Source organism: Microtus pennsylvanicus, chromosome 3 (assembly GCF_037038515.1).
Source record: "Microtus pennsylvanicus isolate mMicPen1 chromosome 3, mMicPen1.hap1, whole genome shotgun sequence".
Taxonomy (NCBI): Eukaryota; Metazoa; Chordata; class Mammalia; order Rodentia; family Cricetidae; genus Microtus; species Microtus pennsylvanicus.
The window spans coordinates 74661178-74685991 of record NC_134581.1 but is presented as its reverse complement, the minus strand read 5'-3'; the positions used below and the strand labels follow the sequence as shown (position 1 = coordinate 74685991).

General features: G+C 45.5%; 1 protein-coding gene across 1 annotated transcript; it reads right to left on the bottom strand.

Annotated features, from left to right (window-relative positions):
• Nucleotides 1–12140: 12140 nt before the first annotated feature.
• LOC142846768 (uncharacterized) lies at nucleotides 12141–23776 on the bottom strand. The gene is given in 10 exon segments (XM_075967578.1): nucleotides 12141–12197; nucleotides 12311–12388; nucleotides 12390–12458; nucleotides 13363–13536; nucleotides 13747–13891; nucleotides 14764–14887; nucleotides 15377–15617; nucleotides 16134–16249; nucleotides 17023–17111; nucleotides 23625–23776. Coding segments are annotated over 10 exon segments (1245 nt in total).
• Between the last annotated feature and the right edge of the window lie 1038 nt (nucleotides 23777–24814).

The window sequence follows — 24814 nt, the reverse complement described above, 5'->3', positions numbered from 1 at the left end:
CAAACCACAAGCTGTGATTGCTTTGACTGCTGCACAATGCAGGGTTCTCCCTTCAACAAGCAGGTCAAGTCAGAGCTAAAGATGCCTACAGATGCCGAGAAAGCACTGGCAGTCTAAAACAATGATGAGGGATTGCATACATGAAGGATCGACTGTGTGACAGAACTGTACAAATCAGGAAGGAAAAGACAACTGAAAACTGGAAAAAAATAAATTGAGATAGCTAGTAGGGGTATTGCCTCACTCCCAGTTAACTAAATGCAAATTACACCATTTTCTGTTCTGCAGCTATTAGTGTGGCACACAGCTCTCGTGGAGAATGAAAACTCAGTGTCAGCCGGTGTTGGTTGAGGGCTGCAGATGGGCAGCTGATTTGGGAAGGAAGACTGGGAAGCAGTGCTATGTGGTCTTGTAAGGCTGGGCAGTGGCGCCGTGCTACTGGAAGCTGACTCTGGCTGTCCTTTGCTAGCAGGTGTGAGCTGCTTAACTTCTCTGTGCCGTAACTTCTGTGAAATAGAGGAGAGTACCTACCTCATGAGCTTACTGTGCATTTAAAAACTGCCTGGCATATAATGAATGCCTCAAAATTCTTAGCTGTTAGTATCATTGTCTCCATTAGCATTAAGTTGGTAGCTAGCTTCCAGGGTAGCTCTTTTGGTCCCTGCTCTCTGGCATTCAAGCCCTTGGGTAGTCCCCTCCCGGAGTAAGTAGGTCTAGCTTGTGTCCCCAGTAGGATGTGTCAGAATCATGTGACTTCTGAAAGTTCATAAAAGACATGGCTGCAGTCCCCTCCAGGATAGCTTGGTGTGAAGAAAGATGTCCTCCCAGTGGGTACTCCAGCAGCCCTCCAGGGGCCATGTGAAGGCAGAGGCCTTCTCCAGACCAGCAGCAAAGGAAGCTGCCTGGGCAGGCCTTAGGCGCAGCCCTCATCTATATAACTTGACCCAAGCCTGCAAAAGCAGAGCTACTAGCTCTAGCTCTGGGACTCAAAGAAGCTGTGATGATGTTCAGAGTTTTTTTAAAATCAAAACCCCCTGTAGCTTTATTGAGATAAATTACATAGCATATGGTCCTTTCAGTGTAGAATCAATGTGTTTTAACACATCTTGGAGCTGTGCAACCATCAGAACAATGGTATTGAAGTACTGTTATTGTATGGATACTGGAACCTTGTTTCCGTTCCTGGTCACTCGTCACTCCCCTGACTACCTCTGCCCTGGACAACTCCTGGCTGAGTTCTCACCTCCCAGGATTTCTACTTTGACATTGTTGTCATGTGAATGCAGCTGTCATCTAACGTGGCCTTTTGTGTCTGGCTATTTGCATGTCACATGTTTCCAAACTTTAGTTGTGTTGCAACATCCCCTTCTCTCTTTTTGACTTGATATTTCTGTGTGGTTATCACACACATTTTAATGACGATTTGATGGTTAAAAAATGTTTCCACTTTTGATTGTTATAAATATTGCTGCAATGAACAACCAATATACAAGGTTTTTGGTGGGTGAATTTTTTTAGAAATATATGTGTGTATGTATATATATATATGTATATATATACATGTATGTATGTATGATATATATACACAAACACACACATACAGACTTAGGAGTGCGGTCATTAAGTCATATGGAACTCCATGTTTTAATTTGTTGAGGAATTTCCAGATTTCTTCCCAAGAGTAGATGAGAGTTTTGATTTTTTTTTCCCTTGCATCATTGTCTGTACGTCCTATTTTTTATTACAGCTATCCTATGGGTGGAAGGTGGTAAATCTGTGATTCTGATTTCCATAATGATGTTGAGTGTCTTTATGTGTTTTCTTTTTTTTTTTTTGTTATTTTTGTTTTTTTTTTTTTTCGAGACAGGGTTTTTCTGTGGCTTTGGAGCCTGTCCTGGAACTAGCTCTGTAGACCAGGCTGGTCTCGAACTCCCAGAGATCCTCCTGCCTCTGCCTCCCGAGTGCTGGGATTAAAGGCGTGCGCCACCACCGCCCGGCATGTGTTTTCTTTTTATCAAGGGACTTTGCCCATTTTTCATGTATATATAAGGACCCTGTATGTGTATATACACATGTATATTATATGTGTATAAATATGTGTGTATGTACTGTCTTAGGATTTCTGTTGCTGGGAAGAAACACTATGACCATGGCTATTCATGTGAAGGAAAACATTTGATTGGGGTAGCTTACAGTTTCAGTGGTTTGTCATCATGGTGGTTGGCAGGCAGACGTGGGGCTAGAGAAGGAGCTGAGGGTTCTACATCTTGATCCACAGGCAACAGGAAGTAAACTGTGATACTGGTCATTGCTTGAGCATAAGAGACCTCAAAGCCCACCCCCACAGTGACACACTTCCTTCAACAAGGTCATACCTACTCTAACAAGGCCACATCTCCTAATAGTGCCACTGCCTTTTTCTGAGGTAGTCTCACTCTATAGCTCTGACTATTCTGGAACTTACTATGTAGACCAGGCTGGTCTTGAACTGACAGAAATACACCTACCTCTGCCTTCTGAGTACCAGGATTAGCAGCCTGTGCCACCACACTTGGCTTGTGTATTCTTTTCATATAAAGAATTATTTCTAGAGTGTTGAAAGTGTGGCTCAGTGGTAGACTCAGCTTGTGCTATGTGTAAACCCTGGATTCAATACCCCAAACTAGAATAATAAAGTAGATTTTGTATTTGGTAACTAGTCCCTCACCCTTACATGATTCTCATCTGTGAGTTATTGTTAGAAGCTGCTGCAGTGCCTGAAATAAGTTCCTGAAATAGGTAATTTGCATGAGGGGGCAAACATTAATTTGCTATACAGAACTAGATATATAAGCAGAATGTGGTGGCCTGTGACGATAATGCTAGCACTTATGAGTTGGATGGAGGAAGACCAGGACCAGAGGCTAGCCTGGACCATGGGAGACCCTCTTTCAAAAACAAGCTAACATGCACACGAGAGTAGTTTCACTGGCTATGTCCTTCAGAGGAACATGTATGAACTAGTTACATATAAGAATATCTATAGTTTGGAATCACAGTGTAGCAGAAATCAAGAAGTAAATTAATATAGGTACCTATTGCTATGGAAATTGATAGTTAAAAATTCTTAGGCTGGAATACCGGTTTTTGTTATTGAGTTGGTCCAGTGGGTAAAAGTCCTTACTCTAAAGCCTGACAGCCTGAGTTTGTTCCCTGAGACCCACATGGTGGAAAGACCCTCCATACTCGCACATGCATACCTGCTCACAAACACAAAAAGCGTAATTTAAAAAAAGAACATTGAAGGCAGCCTGGGGTGGCCAGAAGTGCCCACCCACTCACCTGTGACACGTGGCACTAGAAGAACCAAATATGTGATAAAGAGATGAGAGATAGAGCACACAGTGGAGAGATGGGAGAGGAAAAGAGCAAGTGATTCGCTGTGGAGAGAGGTGGAGCTGGAACACCATGTGGTCTGGGTCTGTGGCCCTACTGCAGTCGGAAACTGTTACCACCAAAGGCCTTGTGGATGCCCATGGTCTGGGCTGACACCTAAAGTCATGTTGATGTTCCGTAACTTGTTGAGGTGGTCCTGCCCCTCGTCAGCCACAGCACTTGGAAAAGCTGGTCCTAGCCCCTTATTGGCACAGCAGTGTAGACAGTGATGTGTGTATGGCGGGGGCTGGGGGCAGGGAGGCCAGGCAGAGACCTGGACTGACCAACTCAGGTTCTACCTGGGAAAGTAGTTACCATACAAGAATGACCATCAGATGATAGGCATCCCCAAGGCTATACAGAAGTTAGCTGGAATCCTATAAAAGTTTAATATGTGAAGAGATTTAGAGAACCAGTTGTTTCAAAAGAGCTTGCAGTAGTATTTTTTTTAAAGAGTAGCAACAAATATCCCAAAAGTAAGAGATTTCAGTTTATAAAAAGAACTAATTGGATTCTTTCTCACATTGTATGAGGAACACCAATTTCTGAAGCCTCTATACATACTATACTGATGCGAATAAATCAGGAAAAGCAGGTCAGGAAAAAATAAGTCAGGAGAAATAAGTGGCTCAAAGCCCTTATTCTGTTCAAAAGTCAGCATTTTATACTATTATGGTATTAGGTTTTCCAGAACCTCTTAATATATTACTGATTCTCAATATGCATAGAGTTGTTTTACATATTGAAACCATTGAACTTATTCCATAAGATTCAGAATTAACTGTTAATTATTAGAACTAATATATAATTAACCTTATTAATTATGTTATTTATTCAACTACATGAGGTGATCAAAAATAGAAATAATCAAGCCGGGCGATGGTGGTGCACGCCTTTAATCCCAGCACTCGGGAGGCAGAGGCAGGTGGATCTCTGTGAGTTCGAGACCAGCCTGGTCTGCAGAGCTAGTTTCAGGACAGGCTCCAAAGCCACAGAGAAACCCTGTCTCGAAAAAACCAAAAAAAAAAATAGAAATAATCATATTTAACACATACTAAATCCCATGCAGATCTACCAGGCCCTTTAGCACAAGGTAGTGATGAAATTGATAAGCTATTGGTAGGAAATGTGCTAGAAGCGTCAGAATTTCATAAAAAACACCATGTTAATAGCAAGGATTTGAAGAAATACTTTTCTATCACTTGGCAACAAGTCAAGGAAATTATGAGGAAATGTCCTACTTGTTCTTTGTATAAACAGACTCTACTACCTGAAGGAAGTAACCCAGAAGAACCCAAAGAAATGAAATTTGGCAAATGGATGTTTTTCATTTTGTGGAATTTGGAAAATTAAAGTATGTGCTCTATACCATAGATACATATTTAACATGTCAATGGGAAACTGCTTTGAGTTCTGAAAAGGTTGATTCCATAATTAAACATTTATTAGAAGTATGGGCATTATGGGAAATCCTCTATAAATTAAGACTGACAATGCTCCAGCATGTCTCTGGTAAAATTAAACAATGTTTTGTGTATTACAACATAAAGTATATTACAGGTATACCACACAATCTTACAGGACAAGTAGTTATAGAAAGATATAATTATGCTTTAAAAGATATGCTTAATAAACAGAAAAGCTAATAAAGACCCCCAAGAGATAGATTACACAATGCTTTATTAACTTTAAATTTTTAAATGCTAACAAGAAAGGAATGATAGCCGCAGAGAGACATTGGATAGTAGAAAACAACTACTAAATTAAATCAGCCTGTATACATCAAAGATATGTTGACCTCAGGATAGAAACCAGCATATGTCCTATGTTGGGGAAGAGGTTTTGCTTTTGTTTGCATAAGAGAAGAAAAACTACCATCAAGATTGATAAAAATTAGAATCAAACAAGAGAGACCTCTTGATTAGGAGAGGCAATAATTCATTAAACAATGTGGTCATTTGATCTAAACTCACTTGTAAGACTAACAAATGCCTTTTATTTTATCAGATATAACCTGCCAAAAAAAGAAACTCCCCAAAGTTGGGGTTGAGGCAGAGTTTTGTTTTTGTCTTTCCAGGAGAATAAAAGCATCCAACTAAGGAATCTGAAGACCACTGAACCAATAAGACATCGCAAGAAAGAGGATGAATCATTAAGAGAAAATTTCTCCCCAAAAAAGATTAAATTGGCCTAATGGTGTATAATGGTCTATAATGGCACATTTCCAACAGGATAAAATTTTACAAATCTTCCCAAATGTTTGTTTTTCCTGTTTTCTACAGACATATAAGGCAAATGGTCTTTTTGTAGTTCCAATTCAATTAAAACTCAAAGCTTTGGAGTTGGAGTGTGACTCTCCTTCTCTAAACTAAGCATGCTTGTTCAAGGAAAATCCAAAATCTCTGTCTCATGTCAGAAGAGCCACCTGGTATGGGACTTTTCTATTATCACTAATCTTATAATCCTTTGGTTTTATTTTGACTTTTTAAAACTTTTATTAAGGTATAAATATCTCAAAAATTATAGGAATATATGTATAGACTTTCTCACTTGATATTAGTGGTCATATGAGTTCTAACTAATTCTAGAATTAGGCTTCATCTACTTCTTGTAAGTGATTTTGGGCTTGTGTCTGAAGCAGGTAACTAGTAACTAAGTTTATATACCCTGGATGTACTTAACAAAATGTGTTCCTTTAGCCTTTTGGAGATCTCCTGAATGTGACATTGAAGTGTGTAAGTTTTCTTCAGTGACCCATGACCGTTCCTGGCAGTGACCTTTGAGGTTTCTAAGAAGATAATGGGATGCTGCAACAACAAATCCACCTGGATTGTGGTAGTGCCATAAGCTGACAAACACCACCCAAAGATAGCTTTGGACTACAAACTGTTCAGGACAACTTCAAAACAGTTAGCTAAGATGATGGATGGTTCAGCCTCATAGACTACTCCAGTTGGGACTTCAGATAAACCCTTCACATTGAGACTGGACAACAGCTAGCTTTTCCAGGACTTGAACATTATCTGCATTTTCTCAGGGTCTCCTAAAGTTGCCATTTCTTCCAGACATCAGGAAGTAAATTTAAGAACACAATACCCACATTACTAAGATGGGGTGAGTTGATTTTAGTTGTTTGGTGGATTATGAATGTTTGTCATTGTTTAGGGGGGTTGGTTACAAGTTGTTACTGGTCATGGTCAGGGAAAAAGTTAAGCAAAGGAGGTTAGATTCAAGAATCTCTTTCTGAAAAGAAAATGGGGGGGATAAGGGGATGGTAGGATAAAAGGGTAGATTATTAAATCTACTTTATAAAACAACTAGTAGACTCAAGTATTTTACATTGATAAGGATTTTTGTTTGTCGAGACAAATTTATTTTTGTTAGAACATACTGTATATATGTTTCTATTCTTGTTTAAAGAATTGTACCTATTCAGCTCACTTAAAAATTTAATTGTAAAGTTCTAGTCCTTGAAAGCTATTTAGGATAATAAGAAATGCGGGTTAGTAGTTGGTCATCTACAACAATCAAATTTGTGGCTATGTTAGGTATGTTGTCAAGGTGAAACATATATTTTAGGTAGATAAGTGGTCTTTAAACACTTCAGAGCCCTGAAGAATATAACATTTAAGACATTTTAATAACTAAGACTTTTCATGGTAGTGAGACATGTTTGCTTCTGACAGCACCAGTTTATTTTAAAACAAAATAAAAACAAACAAACAACAACAACAAAAAAAAACCCAGATGATGGGCATCAAAGAACCTCTATATGGAGGAGTTTGCTTTTATTGTGGCAAAGTTAGACACTGGGCAAGAAACTGCCTTGCCTCTACTGCTGAAAGCATGATGTCCGAATTGGACAAGCAGGACACAAAAGGAAGTGACTACTGAGCTTTGCCAAGATGAGGTAGGACTGTTCTTCAAAATTCCTGCTTCACAGAAAAGAGTCAGATATTCCAGGCCTTTAGGCCAAAGATGGATGCCCCAATGTTGCAGATAAAACTTGGGTGACTGTCCGGGCAGTCAGAGCTGTCTTTGTCATCTCTATAGTTTGGGAAGTCATTTCCTCTGCACTTCCTGCTTACTCAGGCAATATTATATCCTTCTTGAGTCTCTTGAGGGTTGAAGAATAAATAGATAGTTATAGTTTTACAGTTTTCTTTGTTATCAAATTCAGAGAAAAAATCTACAAAAGAGATTTAAAGTTTATAAGGTTGAGAAATATAAAAGCTTAAGTTATTTATCTAAGAAAATGTTTTAATGTCTAAAAAGATATTTTTAGGATGGTAGTATATGATAGAAAGTGAATTAAGGGGGCTGGAGCGATGGCTCAGTGGTTAAGAGTACTGCTTGCTCTTCCAAAGGTCCTGAGTTCAATTCCCAGCAACCACATGGTGGCTCACAACCATCTGTAATGAGATCTGGTGCCCTCTTCTGGCCTGCAGGCAGAGCACTGAGAATATTGTATACATAATAAAAAAATTAAAAAAAGGAAGTGAATTAAGTTAAAAAATTTGGACTCACCAGTATAGGATAGATAGTATATTCTCTGAATTTGCCGAATGCAAATGGCCTGGACATTGTGAATATAATTCTGAGAATTGTTCTTATTGTGCAGTTTAAGTTTAAAACCTTCCCTTTTTATTTAGACAATACCAGATAGTTGTTCTTATTGTATATAGTAGTACTGTATTAAAGCTAAAACCTTCCCTTTTTATATAGGCAATACCTGATAGTTGTTCCTATTGTATATAGTATTACTGTGTTAGAGTTAAAACCATTCCCTTTTATTTAGACAAAAGGGGGGAAATATTTCAGGAGATTTATTCTCACTGACACTCCAAGGTTTCCAATAAAATTAAACCTTGAATTAGAAGCAAAGTCAGTGTTCAGCTGGCCAGAATTAGACATAGAGGTTTTGGAGGACTGAGCTAGGAGGGCACAGGAAGTAGTAGGGAGGGCCTTAGAAAGATGTGTGATTTTATCAGTCTGGAAGTGTGGAGGGGCAGGGTTAGCTGATTGTTCCTTCGTCACTCTTCAGATCTATCAGGTTTTTACCCTAATATCTGACTCCCGAGTTTTATTTAATAATAGAACAATATAAATAATTGCTTTATCTGGTGATTCATTTTGTTGTTTGTTTTTATTTTAATTTTCTTTCAGGGGGAGGTTATAATGGTGGAGTGTAGATATGGAAGGACTGGGAAGTGAGTGGGATTGGGATGCATGATGTGAAATTACTGAAGAATCAATAAAATTATGGGGGAAAAAGACACTGAAGACAGAAGCTAGGTTTGGCGATATGTTTGTAATCTCAGAATTTTGGAGATGGAGGCAGGAAGGACAGGAGTTCAAAGGCAGTTTCGGTACCCTGTCATTAAAAAAAAAAGTTAGCATTATACCTCCAGGGAATGAATGAAGGCACTTCCCAGATACTGTCCATGATGGGAAGTTAATGCAGGCTTCCCACAGCAGCTGTGTTGGCCTTAGGGTTCTGTTACTTCTGAGATTTTACCTGTAAATCCCCATAGCCAGCATCTCGGCATCTCAGTGTTCAGGAGGCTGAAGCAGGAGGGTCAGGAAGAAATTCAAGATCATCCTTGGCTTCATAATGAGCTAGAGGCCAGCCTCGGCTACATAAGACCTAGTCTCAAAAAAAAAAGAGATTGATCAGATATATAATCCATATTTGAAGTGGAAAAAATATTCTAAAAATCAGTGTGACCGTTGGGGCCAGAGCTGCTGTTTTGGTCTCTAAACCTCTTGCTCATCTGGCCTCTGAAAAGACAAGGGGTTAGGGCTGTAGCTCGGTCCCCAGCAGATAGAAACCAGACACGACACTTGCCTATCCTTTGGAGGAAAATGCAGGAGGACCAGAAGTTCACGGTTTCCGTTGAGTTGGAGGTCAACCTGGGGCTGCTTGAAACTCTGTCTTAAAACAAACAAACAAACAAACAAACCCAGGCAAAACAAGTCATTAATGGGAAAGTTTCTAAGTCTAAATAAGGCCTACAGTTTAGTTCATAGAAATTGCCAGTGTTGTGTCTCTCAGTTTTGTGATGTCCAATAGTTAATAAAAGCTTAAGATTAGAGGAACTGGGTAAAGAATACACTGTGCTGTCTCTACAAATATCTTTAAACTTGTCCTCTAACCCTAAAATAGAAAAGACCCTTAGGGCTAGGAAGATGGCTCGGTGATGAAGGCACTTGCTGCCAAGTCTGATGACCTGAGTCTGAGTCTCAGGTCCCACATGGTGGAGGCAAAGAACTGACACCTGCAAGTTGTCCTCAGACCTCCATATACACACCTTTGTATACACACCCCAGTATACACACCTCCATATACACCTCTGTATACACACCTCCATATACACCTCTGTATACACACCTCTGTATACACACCTCTGTATACACACCTCCATTGTACACACCTCCATTGTACACACCTCCATATACACACCTTTGTATACACACCCCAGTATACACACCTCCATATACACCTCTGTATACACTTCTGTATACACACCTCTGTATACACACCTCCATATACACCTCTGTATACACACCTCTATTGTACACACCTCCATTGTACACACCTCCATATACACACCTCCATATACACACCCCAGTATACACACCTCCATATACACCTCTCCATACACGCCTCCATATACACACGTCAGCCTGTATCCACCTGCCCACACACAAAAAGGAAATAAGAGTATAAGCTTTAAAATTGTTTTTAAAGCCTTTCAACTGCCTCCAAAGAATTCAGGCTCCGGACCCAGGCTTCTGAGGTTCTTCTTCAGGAGGTCTAGCCTACCCCTTGCCTTGGATCCAGGTGGTGGTGAACGCATTCAAGTTTTAACCCATCGTCACAGCCCTTCTGTGTGGTGGTCTTCTCAACTTACTGGCTCACGTTCTAACTGCAGTTTTAAGGGTCTCACAGTTTCTCAAGGACAAGGTACTGTTTGTCTTAGACCCAGGTGTTCTAGAAATCCTTGATCATCTTTCCTTCACCACAGAGGAGTTTATCGTGTTTTCAAGCAGAGACTGAAGTGTAGGAAGAGAATAAGGATTCTGTTTTGGGTAGGCTTTGCGCGTAGTCGGCCTTAATTAAGATGTATAGGGTTTCTGTGCCTTCTCCAGAGATCCCTAGCCTGTCTAGCTTGCAGCTGGTTGTCATTCCCTAGGCTGGTCACGAGAGGGCAGTGCAGCATGCCTTTTTTCAATTGAGGCTGGTAGTGTCCTGGTCTTCATACTCTTCAAAATATTGGGCGTGGTGCGCTAGTTTTTAATCCCAGTGTTTGGAGGACAGAAATAGGTGGATCTCTGTGAGTTCAAGGCCAGTCTAGTCTATATAGTGAGTTCCAGGAAAGCCAGGTCTATGTAGAGAACCCTGTCTCAATAAAAAAAAAAAGAGAAAAAGAAAAGAAAAGAAAAGAAAAGAAAGAAAGAAAGAAAGAAAGAAAGAAAGAAAGAAGTGTATCTTGAGCAGTCCCAAGGATAAGGAAGCTTACCTCCAATACCTTGACTCCCCAGCCACACCTAGGAACATATTTTCAGGACAGTCACCTAGTAGTTAGATTTTGATCAGAGTCTTTCTTGGGTTTGGGGGGACCTTCCTGTACCTGGAAGACATCTTAAAATTTTTGTCATTGTGTGGTATAATGCGTCTGCATGCATGAAGTTTGTGTATGTGAGCATGCGTATCCAGGTATGGACATGCCAGTGTCCACGTGGGGGTCAGCCTGGGACATCATCCCTCCACCATGGTTCCAGGGATTAAACGCAGATTATCAGGCTTGCTCGGTAAGACTTCACCCTGAGTCAGGTCACCCATTTCCCCCCCTTTTAAGAAAATTCAGAAGCTTTTGTCCTCTCCTGCATCCACTGTCTCTCCTCTACTCTTAGGTCTAAACTTATTTTCTTAACTTTGATTTTGTTTTGTTTGAGACGGGGTTTCACCAGGCTGGCCTTGAAATCACCGTAATCCTCCTGTCTCAGCCTCCCAAACCCTGGAATTATAAGGGTGTGTGCCACTTCCACACTAATCTAATCAATGAACAACACAGGAAACCACAGAATTGTACATGTTAAAAGGGTTACTCTTACAGTGTGTGCAGTCTACCTCACTTTAAAAAGAAAGACAGGGAGCAGCCCCTCAGGTGGCTTGAGCAGAATATAATTCATCGGTGGTGCGTTCTTGAGAAGCCTGGGTGCTTTGCCATTGCCTCATTGATTAGAGAAATTACTGACCTTCCCTCTCAGGTCTTCTGGAACACGCTTGCCCTTCTGAGACACATGGGACAGCATTCCTTCCAAGACATGACTCACCCGTGCCCTGCTGCCATCACGAGACATCACGTGGATGGTGGTAAGAATGGTGGCAACTGGTCTAAGAGCTGAGTCTAGGATGAGGAAGGTGGTTCAGAGATCTTTGGGGGGTTTTGTTTGCTTGCTTGTTTTTCTTTTCTTTCTTTTTTCTTTTTTTTTAAATTCAGGGTTTCATGTAGCCCAGGCTATCCTCAAACTCCTTAAGTAGTACAGGGATCTTTCTGCCTCCACCTCCCAAGTGCTGTTATGTGCCATCACGCCTGGGACACATGTATGACAGGGTCTCACACTACAGCCCAAGCTGGCCTGGAACTTACAGCAATCTTGTCTCAGCTGAGTGCTGGGATTTACAGGCACAGCTTCTATGGTGTTTCCTCAGAAGTTATTCAGGCAGTCTCTTTCTCCAGATGTTCTTTTTTTGAGGCCAAAATTCTGGCGCTGACCTGGAAAGCAGGCAGGGAAATTATGGGTCCAAGCTAGGGCTGAGTCCTACCTGACTTGGTCCTTGGTTGCCAGTACAGACTTAGGAACTGTGCCAGGGAAGGACTGGTCTCACCCTTCTTCCTGATCGATTTCTCCTGCTCAGTAGAGAAAGTGTTGGTCCTGTGTTTGATGCCATTGCTCTTGGGCTTATACAACTTCACTCTTCCAGTAAACAAGGGCATGTAGGTGAGCCTGGTGTGGACTTGATCCTCAAATGCCACCTGCGAACCCAGCACATGGGAGGGGACAGAGCAGTCAGCTGAAAGAGGACTAAGTCCCGTCCTCTGCATGTCGCAATTTGTCAGTTAAGGAATCACAAGGAGCATGCTTTTGTTCTGCCTTAGGTGAATATGGAATCTCTAGGGGCTGGAGAGATGGCTTAGTGGTTAAGAGCAGGTACTGCTTTTGTGGAGGACTTGAGTTTGGTTCCTAGCACCCAAGCTGAATAGCTTACATAACCATCGGTAACTTCAACTCCTGGGGCTCAGACATTTCTCGCTTCTGAGGTCACCTGCATTCAAATGTACATACTCACATCCAGACATACACACAGGCATGTAATAATCGTAATCATAATAACATATAAAAATGGGATCATTAGTACTTAGTAAGCAGGATTGGGAAATCTCTCTGAAGGCAAGTGAGATACTAGCTGAGAGGGTAAAGTCACCCACTACCAAGCCTGGCGGTGGGGCTGGAGAGGCAACTCAGTGGTTAAGAGCTGCCAGCTCACAAATGTCTCTTGGATCTGATGCCCTCTTCTGGCCTCCACAGGCACCAGGCACGTTTGTGGTATACAGATGTGCAAGCAGGCAAAACACCCATACACAGAAAATATAATAATACAAAAAAGAGTTTTTTGGTCTTTGTTTTTTTTTTTTTTTTTTGATAAACTGCTGTATAGTTCCTACCAGGGGTTTTTCTTTTTCTTTTCCTTTCTTTTTTTCTTTCTTTCTTTCTTTTCTTTTTTTTTTTTTGGATACAGGGTTTCGCTATAGTTTTAGAGCCTGTTCTAGAACTACCTCTTGTAGACCAGGCTGACCTCAAACTCACAGAGATCCTCCTGCCTCTGCCTCCCAAGTGCTGGGATTAAAGGCGTGCACCACCACAGCCCCAGCTTCCTACCAGGGGTTTTTCGTTGTTTCCATAGCGCCCTTGGGGCTGAGCCCTCCAGTCCTGGAAGAAGTGCTTGCCGGTCAGTTCAGCTTGGAATTTGCCTTGGAAGATTCCAGGTGTGTGTGTGGGCCACTTGCTCTTGACTCTTCTCGACAGGAGCTTGAGAGGTGGCAGACAGGACACCTGGGAAAGAAAGACAGAACAGCTTTAACACTAGCCAAGGATGACCTTGAACTTCCCACCCTCCTGCTCGCACCTTCCAAGTGCTGAGTGCCACACTATGCCCCGTTTATACTGTGCTGGAAATCAGAGTTGGGGTTTCATGGATGTTGAGGAAGCCCTCTGCCACCCCAGGCCTGGTTACCTCTTGACAGGGAAGCTTGGGCACTTTACCCTGGATGTTGTGGCTTCATCAAACTTGGCAGTGCTCTTTGTCCCCATACTCGCTATCCCTGGCTTTGTCTGGCTTAGCTCCTGATGTGCGTGGGTCGTGGGCCAGCCGGGTGCCATTTCCCTTGTCACACGTTGTGCGGATTGGCTGCATAGGGAACAAAAGATTCTAGTGGTGGTCACCTCTCCCTTTGAGCCAACTCAGATGACCTGAACAGAAGGGCCCTGTAGCCTGGGCTTGCCTCCTGGCCTTTCATTTGTGGGTTTGCCTAAATGAAACAGTATATTTTCGGGTCCTTGCAAATGAAAACTTCTTTATTGCTTCTCTGGAAAGAAGTTTCTTCTCCACATCTCTGTTATCATGCTGTGTCTTAGCAGAGAAAATGAGACACCTGCCGCCACAGGATGGGACACCGGGAGCGTACTAAACACTGCCTAGCAGGCAGCTTAGAGAATGGGGGTTCGGGGTTGAGAGAGCTTGGATGTGTGTTTGGTGGTGAGGTATATAGCTCTTTGTGTAACTAGGCTGATGCATGGGTCACTCTGAGGAACGCATCGTCTGTAAAGCACACAGTGGTGTCTCTGGGCTCAAGCTGGGCTTCCTAACTGGGTAGGGATGCATTAAAAGGCCGTCTGGGGACAGAGGCCAGGACAAAGATGCTCTGTACTCCAGTGAGACTGGGAAGCCTGGGTCTTCCTAGTTTGCAGTGGGGACTTTATGTCTCCCGTGAATACACAGGGGATGGGGCTTACCCTGAATTTAGGACCCTCGGCTCCCATACCAGTTTGCCCTGGTTCAAATCTCAGGTGAAGTCAAAGGTCTAAGTTAAAGCTGAGCTAGAGGGAAGTCCAAGATTCCTGAAGACTGAGCCCTTTGCTCTGTAGCTTGACAACTGTTTTTCTGAGGTGACAGACAGTGCACTTCTAATATTAGCGGACCCTTGGGAAACAGGCCCCTCCCTGCCTTTCTCCCACCCATACTGCCCCGCTGGAGGATTGCTCTTAGTTCTAGATACTCACACATCCCCCTGACTGCTCTTGTCTAGACTCCACATTGGAACTTGGATGTTATTCTGGTCCTGGCTGACATGCCCCTTGTGGCTCTGATATCCTCTTGGTGCTGTGCTTCTGTCCTGAATGTGACCTGGAAGGATTATAGGGAGCTGAGGATGGCCTCGAACTTCTGATCTTCTTGCTTCTACCTTGCAAGTGATGGGGTACGTATCACCGTGCCTGCACCATGCAATAATGGATCTCAAACCCAGGGCTTTGTGCCTGCAAGACAGGCACGCTGGGGACTAAGCTACCTCCCAGCCTCTGTCCATCCCTTTGCTTTGAAAGCCTGGCCTGCAGGACTGTCATCAGGCCCAGCCAAAGTAGGGAGGAGGGAGGAGGGAGGAGGGAGGAGGGAAGGCTGTGTTGTGGTAAGTGGTGTGACACCTTCCAGAGCTAAACAATGCCTGAAGGGCTACTGCTGAACCAAGCCTTTGCCTTGTACTGTATTCCACTGAGATCAGTCTGGGGGCCGGGATAGGATTCAACAAGGTGTTTGAGAACAGGGGTTCAAATTTTGCTTTATGTTCAACTTCATCCTCCACTCCTTCTTAACCCCGTCCCCCCCATTAATTCTCACTTGCATGGGAGGGCTCGCCCCTGTGGTGTGGCACGTCCTCCATCTTCCAGGGCTTGAGCCATTCTCTGTGAGATTTGCTGAACGGATTCCATTCTGGCTTGTGGTGCTGGCTGTGTCCACTCGAGCTCTTTCTCTGCAGCGGAACCTCCTTGAGCAGCTGAAGGCGGTATTTAACATCTGTTGGCGCGATTTCCTCCCCTTCTAGCCTCTGGAGGTCAACCCCAGGCTGCTGATTTCTCTGCTGGGAAGTTTACTTGGTCAGAGGGGTCATTGCTGGGGTTAAGTAGGGGAAAGAGAGCATGTGTGTGTGTGGGGTGGGGTGATCTTAGTTTCCTAGAGTAAACATTTGTCAGTGTCAACTAGAAAGTTACTTGTCTGGGTGCTGGAGAGATGGCACAGTGGTTAAGAACACTGACTGTTCTTCCAGAGGTCCTGAATTCAATTCCCAGCAACCACATGGTGACTCACAACCACCTGTAATGAGATCTGGTGCCCTCTTCTGGCCTGAGGGCATACATGCAGGCTGAATACTGTATATATAATAAATACTTTTTTTTTTAAGTTACTTGTCTGAGCTGCAATGTTCTTACCTGCAAATAGTCCCCTTTCTGGGTTCCTGAGAAGATCTGAACTAAGGACTTAGTCTCTTGCTTAGCATGTAGTAAGTGCATCATAGTCCTTTTAAATGGTTGTGATCTTTTTAGACGATGCTGCATTGGTGACATGAGTTGGGCTTGATTGGAGTCCTTAACTTTACCTGAACACCGGGGGCACTATCCTCCAGTCCCATGGGGGCATCCAGGGACTCTTGCTGGGTGGAATTGGAAGAGTTGTCAAGCAGGTAGGATCTTCTGTTCCCAGGAGAGAGAGCGCCTAGAGTGGGGAGAAGAACTAAGGACCAGCTTAGCCCTCTTACCTGTGGGCAGCTTTCTGCTACCCATCACTCAGCAAGGGGAGAACAAGGCATGGGCATTATGTTCAGATGGGTCCCAATAGTAATTTATTTGAGTCTGTTCAGTGTAAGAAGTTGAGGGGAAGGGTTGGAGTGGAATGGAGATGGCTGTCTGCATGTAGGGGCACACGGCAAAGGCAATCTTCCTTCCTTCCCCCCTCTATCCCCCATCTGTCCATCCCTGCTGCCTTCCTCCTTCCGTTCTTCCCTCCCTCCCTTCCATCCTCTATCCCCATCCATCCATCCATCCATCCATCCATCCATCCATCCATCCATCCATCCCTCCCTGCTTCCTTTCTCTCTCCACTCCTCCTTCCCCCTCCCTCTCTCCCTTCCTACTCCTCCCTCCCTCCCTCCCTCCCTCCCTCCCTCCCTCCCTCCCTCCCTTTTTCATTTTCTTTTGAGAGAGCCGTATGCAGCTCAGGTTAGTCAAGAATTCCTTACATAGCAAAAGATAGCCTTGAGTTTCTGATCTTTCAGGTTCTACCTCCCAAGTGGTGGGATTCCAGGCATGCACCCCCACACCCCATTTAATAAGTAAATGTAACCCAGTGCTTTGTGCACTCTAGGAAATGACTCTAAAAACTGAGCTACACCCTAAACTGCAAAAGCAGTTGTTCTTAAACATTCCAGGGTTATTTTGGTTCTTTCTTTTGGCTTTGAATACTGTGGCTGTTGAGAATGGGTGGCTTACAGTAAAAACGGTTGACAGTAGGGTCCTGGAGAGTGAAGTGAGGATCCCTTTCAATGGGCATGGGGCAGGCACCGTGGTGTCCATGTCTCCTAAGGGGCAGAGAAAGGAGAGTGTCTAGAAACATGATAACTAGGGGAGCCACATCAGGGATGATGTTCCTCGCTCTCATCATAGTTGCAAGTCTATATTCCGGGACCTTGACAAGGGCATTCTAGCTCCAGAGGAACAAAAAGGAAAGATGGGTCTGTGAGCTGATTTTTGTGGTCAGGTATCAGACCAAGAGGAAGGCCAGGTGTCTGAGGGTCAAGGGAGCCTGGCAAAAGACAGACAACTTTTAGCTGGGAAAGAAAGGGGCATTTGACTGGTGGGTATCAAGTGGAGTAGGCAGGAAGGGCAAGTGTGAGAATATCCTCCAGACCGAGTTGGATGCTTTAGGCGCTTACTTGCCAGGGTGTGGGCAGCTGCAGTTGGAGTAGGGGCCTAGTAATGAGAGGTCTATGGGACCAGGGCAAAAACCTGTGTCCTTCTCTGCTAGCATTGAAGGGAGGGAAGCATACAGCGGGAGGAAAGGGACTTTGGGACTAAAGAAGGGTTGAAGAGGTGGATGTCAGGTAGACGGTCAGAGGCAGCTACCCACAGTCACAGAGCGTACGTGATGGCTGTCCTCTGTTCCCTAGCTCCTGAATGACACAATGGCATTTGCTCCGAGGTTAGTGCCTTAGGCTACCATGAACCTTCTCTAGATGTGAAGGCCATAGAGAGGAGCAGGAGGCAGCTACGTCCCCAGTAATAGACTGTTGCCACCAGCATCTAGGGGAATGGGTAGTTGTGGGAATAATCAGGCTTTAAAGTTGCCGGGTCTTTGTCTCTGTTACTAACCTCAAGTCCAGCTGTTGAAGTGAAGTATGTAGGCATATGTGTGCATGTGTCTGCTCAGTGCACATGTGTGGGTGTGAGCCTGTGTGCATATGTTGTGAAATACACATGCATGTGTGTGATTGTCCAGTGTGTGTTTGGGGGGAAGGATGTATAGCATATTTAAACCCTGACCCCTCAGATGCCCTTCCTGTCTTCGTTTCCACTCCACCTTGCACACCTACCAGGTGTCCCGAGACAGAGGATTGAGCTGCATTCTGCCAGCTGTGCAGGTCTGCCAGCAGCTGGCTCCTTTTCAGAACCTGCAGTCACAAATCGGAACCTTGACGCTGGAAGATGACTCTAGACTCCTGTTCATGCTGCCTTTCCCATCCATTAAAGCGTTTCTTCTTCCTTTCGGGCTCCACGTGTCCCCCTCTGGTGCATGGGATCACAGAGGTAATGACATTACTCGTAGATGCAAAGCTGGAGAGGGCCTACAGCCGTGAGACCCCACACTGCTCCCAGGGCCGCCCCCCACATCTGAACACTCTCCACTCTGTCATCCCTCGTGGGACAGATGTATATTTCATTCTGGAGCAACACTGGCCATTTTCAATTGTCTTTCCTCGTGGCTTCACCATTTGTCTGAATTATCCATCCCAAGGCTTATAAAATGGTCTCTTTTTCAGTAGGATATTCTAGCTGAGCTAAGGCTTTTGTGACTCCATTGTGAACCAGCATGGCTGCAAGCTCAGAGGGCCTTGATCAGAGTATATTCTGTGAAACCTCCCACTGTGGCAGAGTTTAGTCAATATTTTTAAGATTTAAATTTTATTTATCATTATTGTGCATGTGGTGTGATATGGAACATGCATGCCAAGACACGTGTGGAGGTCTGAGGACAGTTGTGTTGGGTTTGTTTTCTTCTTCCACCATTATGTGGGCTCCAGGGATCAAACTCTGCTGCTAGTCAGTCCTTTGCAGCAAATACTTTACCTGCTGGGTTATATTGCCTGCCCCTAATTTGTTTTTTTATATATATATATTATTGTTCCCCCCCCCCCCCCCCCAGAGAACAGGGTCTCTCTGTGTAGCCCCAACTGTCTTGGAACTTGCTCTGTAGACCAGGCTGTCCTTGAACACACAAAGATCCGCCTGCCTCTGCCTCCCCAGTGCTGGGATTAAAGGCGTGTGGCTCTGCTGCCTACCCTGCTCCTAATTTAATCAGTGTTTTTTTAAAAAGTATTTATTTATTTATTTATTTATTATGTATACAATATTCTGTCTGTGTGTATGCCTGCAGGCCAGAAGAGGGCACCAGATCTCATTACAGATGGTTGTGAGCCACCATGTGGTTGCTGGGAATTGAACTCAGGACCTTTGGAAGAGCAGGCAATACTCTTAACCTCTGAGCTCTCCAGCCCCCTTAATCAGTGTTTTTAAAACAAAATTTATGGTGTGTGTGTGTGTGTGTGTGTGTGTGTGTGTGTGTGTGTGTAAGCAGACACTATGCGAATATGTGTGGTCAAAGGACATCTTATGAGAATCAGTTCTATGCCTCCACCATGTGGGTCCCAGGTATGGAATTCAGGTTTTCAGGCTTGACAACAGGGGCCTTCACCTGGCCTTGAACTTGCCATATAGCCAAGAATGCCCTTGAATCTCTGATCCTCTTGCTTCCCTACCACATGCTAAGATTACAGGTATTGTGCCTGGCCAGCGCTCAGCTTCTGAGTCACAGTTTGGAAAGTCTCCTTGTAAATTAAAGAAAAAGTGCAACAAAGACACTATTCAAGCAGCCACTTGGGGCAATAGGCAATGCCCAGCATGCCAGGGCTACAGAGGGGCTCTGCCACCCAGTTCTACCTAAAGGATTTTTGGTGTTCCCGACACAGGATCTACTGTCTGATCAGGCCTTTCCTGAGCTTCACGGGACTCTGAAGGCAACATTTATCCTACTTGGGGATTGTGAGGTCCTTGGGTTCATAATCAGCTGGGTGGGGCGGGGACGTGGGGGAGGCCAGAGTGCATTCAGAGCTTTGCTCTGCAGCTCCTTAGAGGAGATCCAGTTAGCCAGGCTAACTGATGGGCCTGTGTGCCGTGGGTCAGACAACTGCCTCATTAGCATACGGAATTTTCCAAGCAGACATTTATGGAGTGGCTTCGCCAGTCCCAGAGGCAGGGAGTCTGGCTTTTCATGGGGGAGAAGCAAGATTGCTGATTCTGACAGGGATGGCGGAGGTCAGGACTGTCCTGTGACTACAGATTCCAGATGAAGCCGGATGTGTACAGGACACATCCAGTGTCCTCAGCCTTCTCTCTAGAGCCTTCACAGCCTCCTGGCTTCCCCACCTCCTCCTGACACCCCTGGACTGCACGCCATGGCACCCCTGGACTGCATGCCATGGCTGGGCATCACTTCCTGGATCTACTTTCCCCGTCCTTCCTCCTCCTCCTTCCTGGACCTGTCCTGCTCAAATGTCATTTCCTTCCTGGAGAGTCTCCTGGTCCCTTGTTGCTGACACGGTGGCAGCAGGGGCTCAGTCTCATGATGTCGCATGATGAGCTACACGCCCGACTCTAGCAGAGGTCTCTGTAGTACACTGAACTCCATGTTTTCCTCTGCCTGCTGGACTTAAGGGTTTATTAAAGATAGAGGCCACAATCCCCAGCCGCCAGCACAAAGCCCGGCCTGTACAAGACATTTAATAAATATTTTGTCGAATTCAACTGGAGGCTAGGGTAAGATTTCTTCGTAGGTAAGAACTGGGCAAGAGCAATCTTGCAGCCTGGGTGTGGTGGCCTATGTTTGTAATCTCTGCAACTTAGGAGGCTGAGGCAGGAGGATCAGTAGGAGCTTGAGGCCAGCTGGGGTTAACATTGTGAATTTGAGACCAACCTTCAGAATAAAGCAAGGACCCTTTTTTAAAACCAACCAACCAGCATGTGTGAGTTTGCAGACTTAGTGGCTGATTCATGAATGAAGCACAAATGTGGATTGACCGTGTTTTAAGGTATCAAATCTTCCGGGGATTTGGAGAGATCTTTATTATTTATTTTCTTAAGAATCCTCTCCTGCCTGGGGAACATAAGACTCCAATTTTTCCCCTCCAGCCACGCGCCTAGGGAATCTTGGAAGGGCAGTGAGCTAGGTGGTCTGGCACTGGGCACTAGGACAGCCACGCAGGCTGGAGTCATAGGCTTGTGTAGGCAGGGTGTGCCTTCTGGGACTTCCCCTAGTCTGGCCACCGGGGGACTGTGCTCAGAAGAAGGTGCCGTGCAGGGAAACCTGCCTGAGGCAGCCCAGGTTCTCTCTCCTCTCTGTGGTTGCTGTTCCTCAAACACTGCGATCCTTCACGTCAAGTGGATATTGTTCGTTATCATGCCGCTAATTTGCGGGATTCTTTCCCGAATGACAGAACGTGATTTCCCCCAAATCACACCGGTCTATACTTCTGTACTCAGAATCCCTGACAGGTGGGTGAGGGAGAAAGGGTTCCCTGGGAGCCTTCGGTCCCCCAGGCACTGGTGCCAGACAGGGCTCCAGGAATCCTGCTGCCTTGGACCTAACAGGCCTGGCCGTTCTTCCACCTTCTTGGGGAGGGAAGGCTTGGGGCTTATGAAAGGTCTTCTTTAGCGATTTATAGTGTAGCCTAAGGACTCAGGTGGGGGAAAGTGGACCAAGAACCAAATCAAAGGAAAAGCTCTGCAGGAGGCCTGAAGCCAGATGCTGGCTCAGGCAGTCCCTTGGATGGGCTGATGCAGGCTGCTCCGTGTTGCCATCTGCTGGACACATGCGTCAATAGCATGTCACACCCTTGGGCGCTTCCTTTGGCTGCATCAGTCTCGAGCCTTTTACTCTCTCAGGCCCCTCTCCCTTCTACTCAACACACATCTGCATTACTGCTTCTTCAGGGTGGGGCTGTCAAGAAGCCTTAGCCCTGACCCAGGATAGAGGACTCTGAACTAGTTACTCCTGTGTTGCTGATGAGAGAGATGCTCTACCTCTCGGGTCAGAGATCTTAAAGTCCCACCTATCTCTCTAGGTTCTTGAAGGCTCTCTGGTACCTGGAACTTGGCTGTGACTAAAGGTTACTGAATCATGTGTGAACACAGATATTTCTGAGAGTGAGTGCACAGTATATTAATATAATAATTATGTCAGCAAGACCACCTCAAACATAACGGATGGCAGGCTCCTGGCCACTGCATCTAGGTGTGGTGTGGAAGGCAGAGGTGGCCAGCAGAGGCTGCTGCAACACTAGCTATGGGCCTTGCTCCTTCTAAAAGCTTCTCTTTCCAGGGTGTGAAGGTACAGAAACAGGGCTCTACTGGTTAGAGTCGACTACATACAAGTCTGGGCTTCACTTGGTGCTGATGTATCGAGTGATGTGCCAGCTCACCTGTGCCTGCTTTTCTTACTCTGTCTGGGGCTATGTGACTGAGTGCTTTACCTGGTTTGGCCAGGGGACACAGTTCACAGCCCCAGGCCTGGCTTTTCATAACTTTCTGCCAGTCCTGGACTGGGCTGTGCCTTTCCTAAATCCTGACGGTTCTTGTTGCTATCCCTCTGGGTAGACACCAGGTGGGTGGGCTCCTAGACTGACCAGCTCTGAGGCTGGCACCTTCCTGGTGGATTAGTAGTAACTAGTAGGAGGGCAAGTGTGCTCAGGAGCCTCCTGAGCCCAAGGGGAGCCAAAAATGGCTGCCCTTCTGCCTGACCTGAGCCACTGACTGAAGATAGGGACTTCAGAGCCACTTGGAGGAGAAGGGTGCCAGCAAATGGCCAGATCGCTTTCTTCTTGTCTACCCCTCCTTCTGGAAAGACCCTCTTTTCTTCTCCCCCTTTTTGGGAACTTTACCCTCTCTTGGTACCCGTGTGCAGGGTTGAAAGACCTTGTTCGGTGTGTGTGCGGGTGAAGCTTGGGGGCTGAGTTGGAGTGTGGTTTCCAGTCTCTTGACTGTGACAGATGGCCTGACTTTGTATCGTTTGCCCAGAACCTGTTCAGGGAGCCACTTTCCGCCCGGACTCACCTGTGTGGACAGGCCAGCGTTGGGTTTTGCAGATCTCAGGCACACCATAGTAAAAAAGGGAGGTGTTCTAAATAGGCTGGGGGGAGAGCTGCCCTGCTCAAGTAGAGAATTCTGGAGCAGCAATGGGTAGCCCTGGTAGCCATAGGGATCACCATGGCAACGTGAGAGGCAATCTAGCAGTTCCAAAGGGAGGCAGGGATGGAGCAGGCCCTCCTCCAGGGTGAGGCTGAATTCCGGGCGTGATTAGAAGAAGGACTTAGGATCACAAAGGGATCTGTACCCCTGCGGCTGCCCCTAACTTAGGGGACGTGTGGCCCGCCTGCTGCCCCCTGTCAGTGGAAATCCCTCACTCCCTGTTACTCATTCATGAGACACCCAGCTTGGGCAGAGGACCTGTTGGTGTGTGGAGAAGCGGGGAGAAGAACGGGAGAATTGCCTTGTACGTTGAAGAAAACGCGGTGGCGGGGTCTTAGGTTGCTGTAGTCTTGCTTCTCTGCCTGCAGGATCTGGAACCATCAAAGTTAACCTAGTCTAACTGGGGATCAATGGCTGGCCGATCATGTCCCCTCTAATGTTCCCGTACAAAAAGCTGCCTGTTTGGAAAAGGAAAATAAATGAAAGCAGTTTTTTTGATCTCCGGTGCCGCTGAGAGCTGAGACCGTGTGACCCTCCTCCCTCCCTGCTGTCCCTGCCCACTCCTCACTCATTACCTCCTCTCAATTAGCCACGGCTGGGTTAACCCCTTCAGCGTCAGGTTTGGATGAGGGTGATTGCTTATTGCCTTCTCCACAGGCCCTGCTCCCAGCACGGTTCTCAGGAGCACAGAACGGGTCCAAGTCCAGCGCCTGCCAACCTCCTCCATACCCTCCCTCCGGCTGCCAAATCTGACTTTGATTAGCGTGTGGAGGGGAAGAAAGCAGGAAAATAGAATATTAAAATCTTAATTCAATTTAAAACACTGTCATTCACAGGCATGCCAAACAGTGAGATGACTAATTATTATGCAAATGAGGCAGATAGAAAAGTGATTAATAATTGCACAAATTAAAAATTATTGTAAACATCCTGTGACGAGCGATAAGTCCGATGGAGAAGCGAGGGCGGTGGGCCGGGGAGGCCATGGAGGAACCGGCTCCTGCATCCGTTCTTCCTCATTAGGGGGATTTAATTAGCACCCAATGATGGGGTTTGTGTTGCCAGGGTTGGGGAGTATGTGGCCAGTACCCCAGCTGTCTTCTGGTTCCTCGTTCCCTCTCCAGTTCCTCCTCATTGCCCTGGGGTCCCCACTGGAGCCAGCTGAGCAGGGAGAGGAAGAGAGACTGGCCACCATCCATGAAGGGCAGACACTGGGCTAAGCAAGCGTGCCGCTTTTCTCCATCCCTAACCACCTCCACCTGTCCTTTTCACCCTCAGGTCTGGGGCGGGAGCGAAAGTTAAGAGACTCCTCGGCTTAGCAATTTAGGAATGGTGGGGCTATTCTAGTCCAGCTAACAGGTACTTCCTGTGAAGGGTCATAGGGCATCCCCAAGTGTGTGTGTGTGTGTGTGTGTGTGTGTGTGTATACATGTCTGCACATGGATGCATGCGTGTGGAGGCTGGAGGACAATCTTGGTGTCACCTCAGAAAAGTTGTCCACCTCCTTTGAGATGGCGTCTTTCATTGACCTGGAATTTACAGTCAAGCTTGACAGACTGGCCAGCCGAGCCGAAGACTCTCCTTTCGCTGTCTCTTGCACTGGGGTTTTACACACACACACACACACACACACACCACCATCACCACCACCTTGCTTAGTGATTTCGATTTCGGGGATTGAACTCAGGTCTTTGTGTTTACAAGACAAGCTCTTTGCTGTCCTAGACACCCTACCAGTTCCGCCGACATATACTTATTGAAAACA